The sequence below is a fragment of the Helianthus annuus genome, chromosome 9, assembly GCF_002127325.2.
Source record: "Helianthus annuus cultivar XRQ/B chromosome 9, HanXRQr2.0-SUNRISE, whole genome shotgun sequence".
In the NCBI taxonomy this organism is placed as follows: Eukaryota; Viridiplantae; Streptophyta; class Magnoliopsida; order Asterales; family Asteraceae; genus Helianthus; species Helianthus annuus.
In genome coordinates, this window is record NC_035441.2 from 142,458,140 (window position 1) to 142,471,003 (window position 12,864).

The following is a 12,864-nucleotide window of genomic DNA, read 5'->3' on the forward strand; positions in this document are numbered from 1 at the left end:
GTTATGGTTTGATTGAAATATTGTAAAATGTGTTTGTATTGTGGTCACATATATGTAGGAAAGCTAATCTGATGTTACTGTGTTACCTGTTATATGCACTCCTTCTGGAAAGCTTGTTTAGATTAAACATGCCCTCACAGCTGTTGGCTCTGGTCAAACTTCATTGGGGATTAAAGGTAACTGATTAGTGTTGTTTTTCTATGTTAATTTTTTTCAGTTAATGATGCATGTTATGTTGTTTGGTGTTATTTCAGCAGTTTGCAGAAGTTAAAAAACAAACAGTCTTATTCTTGCAGACTGCAGAGGTTTGGTCCACCTCTTCTGCTACAGATGTCTGCAGATGTGGTCCGCAGACTGCAGACATTTTACCTCTGAAAAAACAAGCATCACCTTACACTTTCGAAAATTGTATCTTGTGTCATTTATCATCGTTTCGTTGTTTTTTTTGTTCAACTTAGGTTTAAGACTTTTAAGTTACACGTTAAAAAATGGTTTATGTGCAATATAAATAAGCCTGGTCCCTTACCATCGCTTAATCTTTTTTAATTCATGTGTGATGAATGAATTACTCGTATCAGAAGTTTGGTGGATTTTTGTTATATACTAAGATAGTGTTTGTTTCACATAATGAAATAGAATAATAGAATCCGGATGGAATTGGAATGCAGAATTTGATCATCATGTTGTTCCTTTCTGTTAGGATCTGAGTTTCTTATGATTGTGTTTTTGTTTGATAATTATGAATATGAACGAGTATAAGTGCAGCGGAATTAGAATGGAAACAAACTTTCAACACACAATCAAATGGAAGAATTGCTTTCAACACACATGTTTGTCATGAAATCGAATGATTATATTTATTACAATGATTCAATTACACTTGCATGCATGCAATACAATCTCCCCCTCAGCCTAAGCTCACAGATGGTTTGTTCATACAGAATGACTTATGAAAAAAGAGCTAATAGAACAGTACAGGGTACTGGTCTATTTATAGTACCGAACAAACCACTGAAGCATCTTTGCTGACATCACCATGAAAGTGACATCTAACCTCCTAACAACTTACAACCACTGATCTATACAAGCACTGTTATCTAACCACTGATTACAATACAATACAAAGAAGTAAACTAAACTACTGCTTCTCATTCCACTGTTATACTCCCAGCAGTGCATCTGTCTTCAGCAGTACTTGAACCATGACAGTAGATTGAGCATCAGTGCTTAGCCTTCAACAGTCTTTAATAGTTTTTAACAGTTGTTGAAGATCAGCAGTTGTTGTAGACGAACAGTGGATGGAGGTCATCAGATGTTAGGGCCACTTCCAAGGGGAAAGATTGATGCAAACATCTGCTTATTCTGAATCCATTGATCTGATCCAGTTTTGGCTTTAATCAACTGTTCCTTTGTAGGGTTCAATCCCAACAATCTCCCCCTGGAACAGATGATGCCAAAACCCTTCATTATTTTGGATTTTTATTGCCTCATCAAATATTCCCTGACTTGTCCTTTGAATTGTAATTCAAAGTCCATGGAACTGGTGTCATCCTCATCCCTGCACAGTGGAAGCTCAAGTAGATTATGTAGATCTTCAACACCCAGGCCAAGTGCTTGTTCCCTTGATATATGCTTCACCTCACCATTAGATTTGAGCAGAGTCAATACGTGGGTCTGTTTGTCAGATTTCCACTTTAGTATTTTTGAATCCAATGGGTTTCTTGGGAGAGTCTTTATTGTTGATGAGTTGGAGATTGTGGCCTGGTGATGACAACTTGAGCAGTGTCTTGAGACTTTGTTGATTCCTATTGTTCTACCCTAAGTGTCTGAGCAGGGTCATCTTCAGAGTAAAAAGACTTTATCTCCTCTTTGACTGCTGAAAGATCCAATGTGTATTGTAATCCCACTAGAACAATAGCAGTGTTTGTGTTCAGAACTTGACCTGATGATAATGGAACAGGGTTTGGGATAGTGACAAGGGACAGTGGTTGTGTGGATGTTTGAGTTGGTGAAGGGTCATCTTCCAGTACAACATTGGTTACCCTTCTCCTTTTGTGCTTAGGAGAGGTTGGTGGTGTTTTTGTGGATTGAGTGGTGGTGATTGGAGTGGTAGGTGTCTGACTAACAGTTGTTGAATCAACTGGTGTTTCAACCACTGTTGTCATTACAACAGTTGATGTGTCAACCACTGTCTTCTGCTTTTTGGCAGGTGGTGTTGGTGGTGGTGAGGATGTTTTTGGTGGATCAGTGGATTGAGTGAGAGTGGTTGTGGTAGTGATGGCAGTTGTTGGGGTAACATCTGTTGGTTTGGAGGTTTGATGAGAGGAGCTTTTGGGAGGTAGAGGAGTGTGTTTTGTGGATTTGGGATGTGTGATTTTGGGTTGCCTTACCTTTCTAGTAGGTTGTCTTCTTTTTGGCTTAGGATTTTCCTGCTCATCCTTGGGCTCAGAAGTACCCTGTTCTTCCATCTCCATTAAAACTTTCTTCTCCTGCTCAAACCCTTTAGCCCCTTTTATCTCCATAGTCTCTTTTATGCCTGCTTTTGCTGTATCTAGGGCATTTTAAGACTCATCAATCTTTTCAGAACCATCTGGCTTAGGGATTTCAACAACCAGCTTAGATTTTGCATCTTGTTCAATGTATAGACCATCTTCATATCCCTTCTTCTTCTTAATTTTCTCCACCTTTTTGGCATCATTAGAAGGATTGTCAACAAAGATAATGGTAGGAGGAGCAGTGCCAGTGGTTTGTAATAAATGGGCCTTGATTGCCTTAATATCTGCCTGTGTATCCTTGAACCTAGCTTCCATCAAATTTCTGATCTTCTGAATTTGAACTTCATGTTGTTGATCAGCATATTGTCTTTGCCGATGAAGCATAGGTTGAAATAAACTCCAAAGCTCAGCAGAGGATGGAGTAGATGTTGTTGATGTTGCAGCAGTGGGTGGTGCCTTTTGAGCTTGTAACAACTGTTGCAGCATATCTTTGATTTCTATAACAGAGTTATTGTGACAACCCACATAATTATAGGTACTGTACAAATTAATTAACTCTAATTATGTGCTTAATGACTGTGCTTGATTACATCTGACACTTTAAATTGCTTACTGATTCATGTTACATACATACATGTGCATCCTTTACATACAGTCACTCCATTTATCCATACAGACTCTTAGTGACAAACCTGATGCACAAAGCACAGCTAGCACAGTGAGCGGATAACTCAGACACAAGCTGACAATGCCAGCACATTGATAGACACTATATTGAGGCCAGTCTGAGCCAGGGATAAAGTACTACACCAGTACGGAGTGTAGGGAAGTGAGGACCATAAGACTGTGTCACTAGGTGATAGTTTGAGTGCCGGAAAGTGCCTAAAACTCATTTTTAGTACAGAATTCTGCAATTTCAGTAACAATTCAGCTTTTAACACACTCGTGTTATACAGAGAATTAACTAAATGGTCCTGAACGCTTTCCTAAGTGTTGGAATTAAAATTCGTTACAAAAAGATGCATAAAAGACACTATGCGGTACAATTAAACGCTTTAACGGAACGATACTTAACCGAACAACCAGACATTACCCGGGACACCAAAATTTTGTTAGAAACATTATTTTATTATTTCTAAATAATCATGGTCACAAAAATCCCCACACACTATAGAAACATGGCATACACCCACTATTCTAGAAAATACCCGTAACCTTCTAATTATCTACCCACTAGCTACCAAAATTTTACAATTTACCCCCCCCCCAACCGAATTTCAGCCCAATGATTACTAAAATATTTTGTTTAGATTTATTTGTTATTCTCTTGATCCTTGATTGGCCAAAAGTTTACTAATGATGACCATATGGTAGGGTGGCTCATGATTTCCAAGATTTCTCATCACCACTTGAAAAGCCACACTCCAACCTCACCCTCTCTCCCCCATTCGGCTCCCCCTAACCGAATTAACCATCACCACCACTTAATCATCTTCATCTTCATCATACTCAAGTCCATTCAAGCTTCAAGAAGATTCAAGGAAGTTTCAAGATTGAAGGAACTTCAAGGAAGCTTTGATCTAATCTTTTCACCATACTTTTATCACCATCATCTTCACTAGATTTCTACCCTAGCCTTGTGCTAGTAGTAAGTCTCTACACCTTGTTGCACCTTATTTTTAGTCAAAATGTAATGTATGACGTTATTTGTTCAAATCACAAGAAATAGAACACTAAAAAGATGAACATAGAACTTTACATAAAAACCCTACATAAAAAGGTTGTATGAAGTTGAAATCAGGTTGGATTAGGGTTGGTTAAGGCATGCATGAAGTTTGATCATTAAATCATCTATAAACCATGGTTAGGACCCTTGTTGATGCGTTTTTTGTAACTTTTACATTGTAAACAGCATGCTGATTGGTATTTCTAGCCAACTTCAACAGGCTGTAACTGGACCGTTTTAAATGGAAAAACTGATTTTCTGAAGCCTAAAATATGCATTTTGGAATAACCAAACAAATGGCACTGGAATCGTAATTTTTTGAGGTCGTTTACTATTTTTAAAAGACTGTTTTTGGACAGCAGCTTAAGCTGTGTTTTTACTGCAGAAAAAGTGTGTTGTATTCGGAGTCATAACTTGAAACCTGAGTAGAATCAACTCATGGAATTTTTACAGTAGATGGTCACCGTTGTCACGGTGATCCTCCAACTGGAATTTTGTCAATCGGACTTACGGTTAATTTTTAGTGAATTATTCCGTAAACTGCAATTAGAAAGTAACAAATCTGATTGCAGTCGGGTAAATGATTTTCTATAAAACATTGGTAACGAACTATAAAACATTGGTAACGAACTGGACCCTGATATTTTTACAAAATAAAATTTGGATCGTATGAGTTATTCTGTAAAAATTTGGGAATTTTTGGAAAAGGTTAACTTCTTTATAAAAATCCTCGAAAACAGTCTAGTTTTGATTGGTTAAGCTGAAATAAAGTAAGTAATGCTTTGTATGTCTAAATGTCGGTTTGATTATTGGAAATGAACTATGGGATATACGTAAAAGAAAATGATATGCTATTAAGCATGGACACCTCCATTTACAAAGGAGGCTATGGCGAAATTTTCCGAAAATCCGAACACTTAGTAAAAATATTCGAGAAATATAGATACGAAATAGTTGCCTAACTATTTTTCTAAGGAAGATAGTTAAGTAAAATAATTATTATTATTTTAACAAAATAATACCAAAGTAACGCAATTCAAAACACTAAACTCTAAGCCAAGGCACGGCCCGTTCGTCTAATAGACATTAGTACGTTGTAGGTTGTCGTGTAGCGGACAGAGTTGAGATTCGAGTCAAGACGCACTACTGTGAGTTCATGACCCCCTTTTCTTTTACTGTTTTCCATTTTATACTTCGGGGGTGGAATACATGTTACAATTTATTTCAGACATTTATACATGGTATGGTTAGCTTAAGGAGGGTTTTTACTACGCGATCAAGTGAGTGGTGGGCATGACACTTAAGGCCATTAATCCTCACTGTCGGACCACGGGACATGAGTGATAGATCTATTTGGGTGTAGCGAGCCCACACCCATGAGGCCAGGGCGGCCCATAGTGGTGACTATGTCTTCATACCGGAGACAAATTTGCTAGGTTTGAGTCTTCCTGCACCAGTTTCACACATACTATTGGCTTTGCAACCCAATAGTGATCAGTTTTTCCTTATTGCTACATACCAGGGACTTTTATACATACAAGACATATCTTAAAGGCTTATACTCACAGACTTATACATGAACTCGCTCAACTTTTTGTTGACTTTTCAAACTACATGTATTTCAGGGAATTAATTGGATCTGGCAAGTGATGCATGTTAGCTGCGTACTAAATAAGGATGTCATCCAGAGTCGTAGGTTTGGGAAGTGTAACTCCTTCCTGGACGGGTTGCATGTCTCAAATCCTCGTGTTGTTGGCAGTCTTTTGTCGAGTCCGATGAACTCATTTTAAACAAGTCATGGTTTGTAATGTATTTTGTGGTTGATGTTTTTAAGACAAGATGTTATGCATATTTCTAAACTATTTTAATGGATGATCATCACGTATTTTTATCATATAACATTGTTGTGATTGTTGCTATGGTATTAAGAAGTCACACCAAATAAACCCACGCTTCCGCAAAAGCCAGGGTGTGACAGCTTGGTATCAGAGCCTCGATCATAGCGAACTAGGATTCCTTCTCGAGTCTAGACTATGATCACTAGGGCTCTCACGAAAATGTTTTCAAACATTTTTACATTTGCATACACTAAACGTCCAGATCCAGGGCACATATATTTTCTATAAACAAAAAGGGCAAAAATACACTTTTCAAAATTTTTGTATCAGTCTTAGAGACTGAGGGAGGTTTCAGTTTTAGAGACTGAGGGGTTCAATCTTAGAGATTGGGGAAGTTTAGCCTTAGAGGCTGGGGAAAATTTGAGTCTTAGAGACTGGGAGGTTGGTCTTAGAGGCCAGGGAGTTAGTCTGAGAGACTAGGGAATTCACTCTTAGAGATTGGGTGGGATAGTCTGGGAAGAATAGGATGCATACATGATTTCATTGCTATTTGTTTACATGCTTACCTGATTTGTGTGCATATGTTGTGGTTGTGTTACAGACACCATGGCATCATCTGGTAGTGGAGTATCCAACGCGAGCGACCCGATGGCCTTTACCTCTGATGACGAGGTGGCCACCGACTCGGGAGTTTACACCTCAGACACCACGAGCACTGATGAAGACGATTTCCAACCGTTTGCCCTACCGATCTTCGGAGACGACGTACCCCTAGCTGATGGCCCACCAGGAGAGGACCTACCCCTTGTTCCAATCCCTGCCCCTCTCCCATTTGCTGCAGTTCCCTTCGAGGAACAGCCTCTCGACGCGTTACCCGATGACGACATCGATCTGCTCATCGAGGGTCCCCCGGAGGAAGACCAGGATGGCGGGGCCCCGATGGAGGACGATGTCCCGCTTGCTGTTATCCCAGTTGTTGATCCCGTTGTTCCTATGGTTGAGCTTCCTGAGATGGAGGTTCATTCTGATTCGTCCGCCTCAGGTTCTTTTGAGTCGGTAGCTTCCTCTATCCCACCGTTGGGATTCGGTTACATTCCTCGTATTGACGATGATGAGGAGATGGAGATGGAGGACGAGTTGGCCCCCGAGGAGCAGCCTGCTGAGGCTCCTGTTCTCCCAAATGATCAGATTCCTGTTATGCCTGCTGATCATCAGCCTGCTCCTGTCGGCCCAGAGCCCGTTCTTGCCCATGACCCTGTTCCTGTCACTGATGCACCCGTCATTGCACCACCAGCTGTTGAAATCCCAGAGGTAGCACCCATACCTGACCCCATGGCGATTTTTGATGACCTGGCACCGTTTGTTACCCACATTGACCCGAGATACGCTAACACCAGCAATGGGTGGATCGAGGAGGATGACTACCCTCCGTATGTGGTCCCAGTCACTCCCACTACCGTACCTGTTACTGCACCACTCGATATTCCGGTGTTTCCTCCACCCACATCTGATACCCATCGTACCGATCTCCCGATTACTTTCCTTCAGGACATTCCTCCGCCACGACCTGGGGAGGGATCGTCAAGACAGCCATTCGGCCACACACCATTTATGTCAGGAGATAGCCAGTTTATACCACAGATTCCTTATCATAGCTTTGTTCCACCCGTGTTATCTACTGCACCCTTCATGTCTCAGTTTCCCCATACTACTTTACCGGTTACATTTACCCCACACACTACTCATCCAGTTTCAGCTCCGATGGGCGAGCCATTTCTATGGTCATCACCCCATGTTATGCCAGTATCCGACCCTTATCACCCGTTTCATGTCGGATACTCTATAGAGGACACGCTTGCGTCACTACAGTTACAGCAGGACGCCCTGAGACGACATGTCCAGGAGTTAGGGAGAGCTCCACATCCTCCATGCCCCTGTCAGACCTCGCCTACAGCACCTCACACTCTTTTTCCATCATCCCATGATTCAGATATTCGTTTCCTTCCTCTTGACCAACAGGTTGCTTACGTGTTGCGTTTCGCTTATGCCCTTGAGGAGGACTTGGTGCATTTGCGCCGATTGCTTTTCTCTCACTTTCCACCTCCTCCGCCGCCATCAGCATAGCCACTTTTGATTTATTGCAGGTATTGACTATTTTTGACGAGAAGACAGCAACCGAGCCAGACTTACAGCATTTTTGAAGACCACTTTTTGACATCATGACTCGGGATGTTTGTTTTTGTCAGTTGTATTGTTTAGATAGTTCAGACAAGGGCATTGTGACCCTTAGTCTCTTGGGTTGTACGATACTTTTTGGGAAAACTTACAAACATTGTATTGTGGTTTTAATTATATGAAAGCTCAGTCGCAGTATTCTCATTACATGCTTTGTTAAAGTTATTTGTTTTATGATTATGACACGAGATGTTATGTGGATGATGAATATTACTATGTATAAGTATAATTATTATACTTGCTCTGACCTGACCAATATGAAACATCCTCTAGAAAATGCCTCCACGACGCGAAGCACGCATGCCGACTACTCAGGCAGAATTGCAAGGGATCATCGCTGCCGCTATTGCGCAATATGCTGCTTCTCAAGGAGAAACAAGCGGGAACGTCTCGAACAACAACAACAACAACCCCCCTCCGAATGGTAATGATCAGTCATAGGAGACACATTACACTATGTTTGGATGATTCATGTGCGACTGCTAATAAATTCCTGTAAATGACATTGCTTGTACAGGGTGTACTTTCAAGCAATTCTTAGATTGCAAGCCGCAAAACTTTGATGGCACTGGAGGTGCCGTAGCTTTTACCCGTTGGACTGAAAAGACGGAGACGACAATAAGGACGAGCAAATGTGCGCCGGGACAACAAGTTACATACATCAATGGGCTCTTTACTGATGGTGCCCTATCATGGTGGAATCTCCAAGTTCAAACCTTAGGAGAGGCCGCATCGTACGCCATGACTTGGGCTGAACTGAAAGAGCTGATGCGCAAGAAGTATTGCTCTAGAGCTGAGATCTAGAGATTGGAAACCGAATTTTGAAACTTAAGGATGGAAGGTCCAAAAATCGCTGAGTATGTTCAAAGGTTTCATGATTTGTCCCATGTAGTGCCGTACATGGTCACGCCCGAATTCAAGCGCGTGGAACGTTTCATCTGGGGGTTAGCACCTCAGATTATGAGTATGGTCACAACGTCTAAACCAGCAACCATTACTGAAGCCATCGACTTGAGCATCTCACTGACTGAAGAAGTGTAACAACTGCCACTAAAATCAATAATTAGGACACTAATTAGTCAATAAGAAAACCCTAATTGAGACACCCAAGTAATTTTGCACTAACCCTAAAATTTTCATAACCATCGGAATCAGGATCAGGGCCCCTAAAACTCAGGGGGGATAAACCCTAGTTGGTAATATCTTAACGAATTTTACGTGGGAACTAAGTTTCAGTCGAAACCAACTCAGCAGGCCTATACCCACAACAAGGCTACTCTAGGCTAGATGGGTTTCCCAGGCGAGTCGCGACAGAATCACTGTCGTCTTACGCGAAACGCGGGCGGGTTACATTTTCAGTATAAATAGAAGGGGTTGGGACTTGAATTCTGTCTTTGGAACGACGTAAAATCGAGTTACGTAGACCGAGTTATCACAGAAACAGTCCAACACACACTAATCACGAGGTGCTGCCACAATCAGGGTAATAACTCGATCGCTATTACGATTCAACGTCCGATCGATTATAACTATCCCACGATAGTCCGGGTGCTGCTCAATTGAGCTTGTACTTTGATTATTCGTCGTGATTTCGACTTGAATATTTGAGTGCTGTTCGAATTCGGACTATACTCTGTTATTCGTTGTGAATCCGATTGAATTATCGAGTATTGCACTGATTAATCGTTGTGAGGGTTTAATCTCGTGAATTGACGTAACTGCTGTATTAGTTACTAACCTGTCTGTGTGTGCATTGTGTTAAACTAGGTGTAATCAAGGCTAATCAGTAGGCATTATCTATTTGCTCGTTAAATCTGCAATGTGAGTCATTCTTCTTTTTAACTGTTTTCTCACAGTTTGTGAGTAAGTATTACAATACCTCAAATTATTTTCAAGGTTATAATTACAGGGATTAAGTCTTTGTAATCACCAAATTACAGCTGGTATGTGGGGTATTATGCACATTACTATTTTTATCACTCTATGTGAGTGATTATTACTCTGTGTGAGTAAACCGTCACTATTAGGGCAACGGGACCCAATAGTGGTATGACCACAGTCACAGATCCGGTCGAGTGACAAATACCCATTCTTGATAATTGGTTGATAGAAACATTGTAATCGCTCTTAATACTGTAAATTTATAACTAACAGGTCGTTTTAGAAAATGGAATGATTCACTCAGTATTTCCCCGCTGACAAAACCTTTTTTCAAACATGTTTCAGGTGATCTGTGTGATCCAGGAAAAGTGCAGTAAAGCACTATCAAGCTCAAGAAGTGGCTCAGTGTAAATAAACCAATAAAACGTGTTTTGAAAAATAAAGATTTCTGTGTGAAATCAACTTATTGTAAATTATGGGATTGATCCCTTAAAACTTTGTGTAATATATTAAACGAGCATTTTACGGTGAAAAGATCCGATAATAAAAGACTTCCGCTGCCGCATAAATTAAATACCACGGGTATCACTGAAATCTGCTCGCGGCCCCCGACTCCGTCCAGAATAGGGTCGTGAGCCGTGACAGAAGGTGGTATCAGAGCTAATAATTAAATTGAGCCACTGATCGAGCCATTGATTAAGCCTAAATTAAGTATTTTGTCCAAATGCTTAATTTTACTAATTGTTATTCGGTGATTATATGTTTTATTAACTGGTTATTTTTAGTTACAGTATGGGTAAGCAAAAGCTGTCTGCTATCTACCACAAACTAGATGTGTCATCTTCTTCTAGGAACCCAGTAAAACTAGAAGAAGGAATCTTTGTCCGCAAAGCAAAATATGAGAATCCTCTTTCCCCAGAGAAAAGGGATTCGATACTTAAAAAGAGTCAGGAGAAAAAGAAACCCCGAACCAAGAAAGTTAGGTTTAACCCAGAAGTTCAAGAATTGGGTAATAATACACCTTGGGAAGATAAAATAGACAAGAAATGGGCAAATCTCTATATGCTAGCTACTGTAGCAGAAAATGCCAAACTCTAAATATCCTATAAGTTGGGTCTAGTAAGGGAAATCACCACCCAGTAAATAAATAAAATCCCAGTGTGTTTATTTCCGTTATTTCTGTACAAAAAGTAATATGCAATAAAACTTCAGTGTTTGTTTGTTAAACTTTGTTCCAAAGTTTTAACATTGCATTTTTGCATATATGTTATGCAGCATGAATGAGATGTCGGAAGCATTCCAGAATCTCAACTTATATCCAGTGCCTATCGAAGTCTCTCACGGCTTTACTGGTTACATTGCTGACATAGAAAAACCTGTGGAATTCAAAGCTCCACCGCTGGAAAAAGCCAAACCTAAAAAGAAGAGAAGATACGTAGGGTGGAGGAAAGTACGCCGTAGGAAACCTGCCACTAGGAGACTCCCTAAAATAGAAAATCCTGTGATCGTGAGCAAGGGAAAGGAAATAGAAACTGGAGAAAGTTCAAAATCACCCGAAAAGGAAATAGGAATAGATCTGAAACAAAAAGGAATAGAGATTGGCGAAAGTTCCAAACAGCTAGAAGAACTTACTTTTCAAGATGAAATAGACCGTCTATTAGGAAACTGTGAGGTCATAAGCCCAATCCGCACTAATCTGTATCCTTACCCGGCTACAGTCCAATTTCCTTTAACCGTAGCACCGGCTATTCTAGAACCTTTAATCCATACCCAACCACTAGGGGAACTAGAAGAATGGTGGACAAACGACTGGCTATTTCAAAACATAGTCAACAGTCCTTATAGCTTTCTTCCACAATTTGACCCAGAACCACTCCCGAATCCTCCCATGAGTAATGAAAACCTATCTGAACTCCGTCAGTTCAGTGAAGAACTGATAGGTACAGGTAATAGGATCAGGGAAATGGGGGAGCATCTAACCTGGAAGTACGATGAGAGGGAGCATCGTTACTAGAACAGTCAGTTAAACCACAGAAAGCCGTATTGTATGATAGTAACTTAAAATTCTGTAAAATGGGCAATAAAACTCTGTAAAATACGGTGTGTATGGATGCATATACAATATACCATAACAAAGTAAAAGTCGAGAAATCGACAATTTTGGTTATTCTTGTATATGGTGATAATCTATGTGTCTATCTATGTGAATTTTGTCATGGATAAGTTAGACACTAATAATTTTTACCAATTAGCAGATGGAAAACGCTAACAATGAACCAATTAATAAAGTAAATCAATCTGAGCAAGAACAGGAAGATCAATATATAACTCGACAAGATATCGAGCACTTTATCGCCCAAGGGATAGCTCATGCTATTCCAGAAATTGTGGTTGCTGTTCAGAAACCTGCCGAACCACAATTAATTCCTAGTAAACGTATTCCAGAAGATAACGGCAGTAACAGCATAAATGGAGGCGGCAATCATGACGATCATGATCCGCAACGGGCCCCACTCCCTAAAAGAATAAAAGCTGCAACGCCTGGTTGCACATACAAAGAATTTCTTGCTTGCAAACCCGCTGAATTTGCAGGTAACGAAGGGGCAACTGCAACACTGCGTTGGTTAGAGAAAACCGAAGCAGTAATCGCAATAAGCAAATGTGCCGAAGAGGATCAAGTGATGTATGC

General features: G+C 40.5%; 1 protein-coding gene across 1 annotated transcript; it reads left to right on the plus strand.

Moving 5' to 3' along the window:
- Nucleotides 1–6,665: 6,665 nt before the first annotated feature.
- LOC110876518 (SH3 domain-containing protein C23A1.17-like) lies at nucleotides 6,666–8,183 on the plus strand. Its single transcript, XM_022124688.1, has one exon. It carries the CDS (start codon nucleotides 6,666–6,668, stop codon nucleotides 8,181–8,183), a length of 1,518 nt encoding a protein of 505 aa, XP_021980380.1.
- Nucleotides 8,184–12,864: the final 4,681 nt, after the last annotated feature.